General features: G+C 47.7%; 1 protein-coding gene across 1 annotated transcript; it reads right to left on the bottom strand.

The window, feature by feature from the left end:
* Window positions 1-402: 402 nt before the first annotated feature.
* On the bottom strand, window positions 403-3818 carry LOC146960983 (rho guanine nucleotide exchange factor 25-like; the record flags this gene model as incomplete). Its single annotated transcript, XM_085771884.1, has 3 exons — window positions 3813-3818; window positions 1601-1786; window positions 403-623 (listed from the first exon to the last, which is right to left on the bottom strand). Coding segments are annotated over exons 1-3 (413 nt in total), but the record flags the coding sequence as incomplete, so codon positions are not given.
* Between the last annotated feature and the right edge of the window lie 455 nt (window positions 3819-4273).

The following is a 4273-nucleotide window of genomic DNA, read 5'->3' as shown; positions in this document are numbered from 1 at the left end:
GTTCAACATTTTGTCAAATTGGCCCATTGCCATAATCCCTATAGTCATAGCAGTAGGTTTGTTACCTTTACCAAGCTATTTTTAGAACGGCGGAGCAGAGCCGTGAGCTGCTCAGAGCTACACTACGGAGGCTCATTGGATTTCTTGGTTTCCCTCGTCAAACTCATCAAATACACAATCCAACAACTCCACAACGCTCTGGTGGACAAGTTGTGACCTGCACATTCACCACGCTATGAGATAATAACACAACGTTACCACACAGAGTTGTTTTAGAGGGAAATACAGAGACTGTTGATGAAAAACTGTCCCTGAAGGCAACGTGCATCAGCGGTTTTGTATGAATTTACCTCTAAAACAACTCTGATTTACTATGTTTATTGTTAAAAGTTGTGAAATTACCTTGGCTGGAACAAATACAAAGAAAGAAACAAAGAAAAGGGGAACTGACCCGACAGGAAGTTGTTCTGTGCGTCCAGCAGGGCGGCGATGGTCTCCACCCAGGTCATCTTGATGCTGGCGGACGACGCCTGCAGCGTGAAGCGCTCGGCCGAGCCGCGCGACCACAGCACAAACTTACAGGGGTCGCCGTCCACGCTGTCCTGCATCGCCAGGTAACTCACCTGCACACACACACACACACACACACACACACACAAAGCCCAGTTGACCAGTTGTTCAAAAGGTTTAATCTGGATGAAAATTATCCAGATTTTGAAATCCCTTTTTTTTTTCTATCCAGGATCACGTAATCTGTCTTTAATTTTATCCCAGTTGTTCAAAGCTCAGTAGGATTGGATCAGTCTGATCCAGATCCAAACTTTTCAAGATGACCAAATCCAGATAATGAGCTCTAGATGGGACTGTGCATCACGCTGAAGGCTGATTGGTCTGTTAACAACAGGTAGAACAGCAGCATGGGTTCACTCAGTGTGTTTATATGAAAACAGAGTGTATGTGTTGTTTTCTGTGCTCTTTGTTGTTTCTTCAATGTCTTTTAAACAGCCAGACTTCATCTGGTTGTTGGGCTGTTTAAATAAATTAAAAAAGAAAATATACAGTACATCAGTAAAATTGTGAATATTTCCCCATGTGTTTCAAATTCAAACTTCAAATTTCAAAATTCAAACTTCAAAATTTTAAATTCAAGCTTCAAATTTTATTAAATTCAGTTTGGGGAAAAGTTTTTCAGTTGTAGAATATTCAAAAGTTAACTTTATTTACTAATCATGTCATTATGGTTTAAAAATTTGGTGCTAAATATAAATCAATAAATGTTTATATGCTACATTATAAATGTTGTTTATTTGACCAGTTTGAATTTAATTTAAACCACATTTTGTTCCTGAGTTCACCAAACTGCTGGGATCAGAATAATCCTGACGTCCTGGATCAAATTTTTCCCGATTTTCCCGATCCTACTAAAAAGTTTTGAACAACACAGACTGAAAGTTTGATCCAGATGAAAACTAAGATTGGATTACGTGATCTGATCTGATCTCAGAATCTGTTTCTGGTTTTGAACAACCCATTTTCAAGATTTGATCCGATCCATTATCCAAAATCTGATCAGATTACTCTTGAACAACTTGATGCTGACCTTGATGCTGTTCTTGAACTGGTATCCCGGGTTGTTGGAGCCTTTTCGCAGCAGCTCGCTGAAGATGACGATCTGCTCGAACAGGAAGACGCGGCGCTCTTTGCTGCGGGACAAGACGCCGCCGTCCTGCTCCCACACGCAGAAGGTTTCCTGCTGCAGCAGCTTCCCCTGGGACGTCAGCTTCCCCTGGGGGACAGACAGACAGGAGGAGAGGAGAGACAGACAGGAGGAGAGGAGAGACAGACAGGAGGAGAGACAGACAGGAGGAGAGACAGGTGAGGAGAGACAGACAGGAGGAGAGGAGAGACAGACAGGAGGAGAGACAGGTGAGGAGAGACAGACAGGAGGAGAGGAGAGACAGACAGGAGGAGAGACAGGTGAGGAGAGACAGACAGGAGGAGAGGAGAGACAGACAGGAGGAGAGACAGGTGAGGAGAGACAGACAGGAGGAGAGACAGACAGGAGGAGAGAAGAGACAGACAGGAGGAGAGAAGAGACAGACAGGAGGAGAGGAGAGGCAGACAGGAGGAGAGGAGAGACAGACAGGAGGAGAGGCAGACAGGAGGAGAGACAGACAGGAGGAGAGAAGAGACAGACAGGAGGAGAGACAGACAGGAGGAGAGGAGAGACAGACAGGAGGAGAGAAGAGACAGACAGGAGGAGAGAAGAGACAGACAGGAGGAGAGGAGAGGCAGACAGGAGGACAGACAGATAGGAGGAGAGGAGAGACAGGAGGAGAGACAGGAGGAGACAGGAGGAGGAGAGACAGACAGGAGGAGAGGAGAGACAGGAGGAGACAGGAGGAGGAGAGACAGACAGGAGGAGAGGAGAGACAGGAGGAGAGACAGGAGGAGAGACAGAAGGAGACAGGAGGAGGAGAGACAGGTGAGGAGAGACAGGAAGAGACAGGAGGAGGAGAGACAGACCGGAGGAGAGACAGACAGGAGGACAGACAGACAGGAGGACAGACAGACAGGAGGAGAGGAGAGGAGAGACAGGAGGAGAGACAGGAGGAGACAGGAGGAGGAGAGACAGACCGGAGGAGAGACAGACAGGAGGAGAGGAGAGGAGAGACAGGAGGAGAGACAGGAGGAGACAGGAGGAGGAGAGACAGGAGGAGAGACAGGAGGAGACAGGAGGAGGAGAGACAGACCGGAGGAGAGACAGACAGGAGGAGAGGAGAGGAGAGACAGGAGGAGAGACAGGAGGAGACAGGAGGAGGAGAGACAGACAGGAGGAGAGACAGGAGGAGACAGGAGGAGGAGAGACAGACAGGAGGAGAGACAGGTGAGGAGAGACAGGAGGAGACAGGAGGAGGAGAGACAGACAGGAGGAGAGGAGAGACAGGAGGAGAGACAGACAGGAGGAGAGACAGACAGGAGGAGAGGAGAGACAGACAGGAGGAGAGACAGACAGGAGGAGAGACAGACAGGAGGAGAGGAGAGACAGGAGGAGAGACAGACAGGAGGAGAGGAGAGACAGGAGGAGAGACAGGAGGAGAGACAGGTGAGGAGAGACAGGAGGAGAGACAGGTGAGGAGAGACAGGAGGAGAGACAGGTGAGGAGAGACAGACAGGAGGAGAGACAGGAGGAGACAGGAGGAGGAGAGACAGGTGAGGAGAGACAGGAGGAGACAGGAGGAGGAGAGACAGGAGGAGAGACAGGTGAGGAGAGACACTTCATTATTGTGGCCACTGGGGGGCAGTGTTGCTGCAACATTTAAAGGGATAGTTCACCCAAAATCAAATTTCACTCATACTCCCCCTCATGTGGACTAAGGGCTGGGAGAAGTTTCAGAGTCCTCCGTGTCTTCTCTGAGTTACAGCGGGGCTCCGTGCAGCACTGCATGTCCATATGATGGTTGAGAACGGAGCTCACTTTTCTTCATCCAAAAAGACACAACAAAAAACATCCAAATACCTCCATAGTGCTCGTCTGTAATGTCCCTCCTGTATTTGATTTGCGCTGGCGTCAGTAATCGCACTGACGCCAGCGCAAATCAAATACAAATCTCGCGAGATTTGGACGGACCAGGAAGAGGAGCTTCCGCTACAAACAAGCTTAAAACATAGACTTATTTAATTTTTTTCGGAACAATTTCTCATGTCGGGGCTTCAATACAAGAGGGACATTACAGACGAGCACTATGGAGGTATTTGGATGTTTTTTGGTGTGTCTTTTTGGACGAACAAAAGTGAAGCCCATTCACAACCGTCATATGGACATGCAGTGCTGCATGGAGCCCCGCTGTAACTCAGAGAAGCCACGGAGGATTCTGACCCCCAATTCCAATCCGCCCCCTAAAGACTCCGGCCCTGAACACTCACTGACTAAAGTAACGTCAGCTGTAAGTGACAGAGTGTGAGAGTCTGTGAGGGTCCAGATGCTGTAAATATGAATGGAACAGCACTTACACACTCTCACGACATGTTACCTTGACAACAACATGTTGTTGACTCTGGTCTTGGACCGATAATTTACGTACTTTCAACGCCCACAAGGTGTGTGAGGTGGACGGACTCAAAACAAAATGTTCCCGGATCAGATCTGATCAAATCATCATCAAAAATCACAAACTGCACGTTAATACTGACAGTAAACTTCTTCTTCTTTTTCTTTCTTTCTTTCTTTTTTTTGGTTGTTGCTCTTGTCCATTAACAATAAAGAGAGCGG

This window comes from Trachurus japonicus, unplaced genomic scaffold (assembly GCF_045865225.1).
Source record: "Trachurus japonicus isolate A0001 unplaced genomic scaffold, Traja_1.0 AP029708.1".
In the NCBI taxonomy this organism is placed as follows: domain Eukaryota; kingdom Metazoa; phylum Chordata; class Actinopteri; order Carangiformes; family Carangidae; genus Trachurus; species Trachurus japonicus.
The sequence above is the reverse complement of the archived record's forward strand: the minus strand, read 5'-3'. Positions and strand labels throughout refer to the sequence as shown.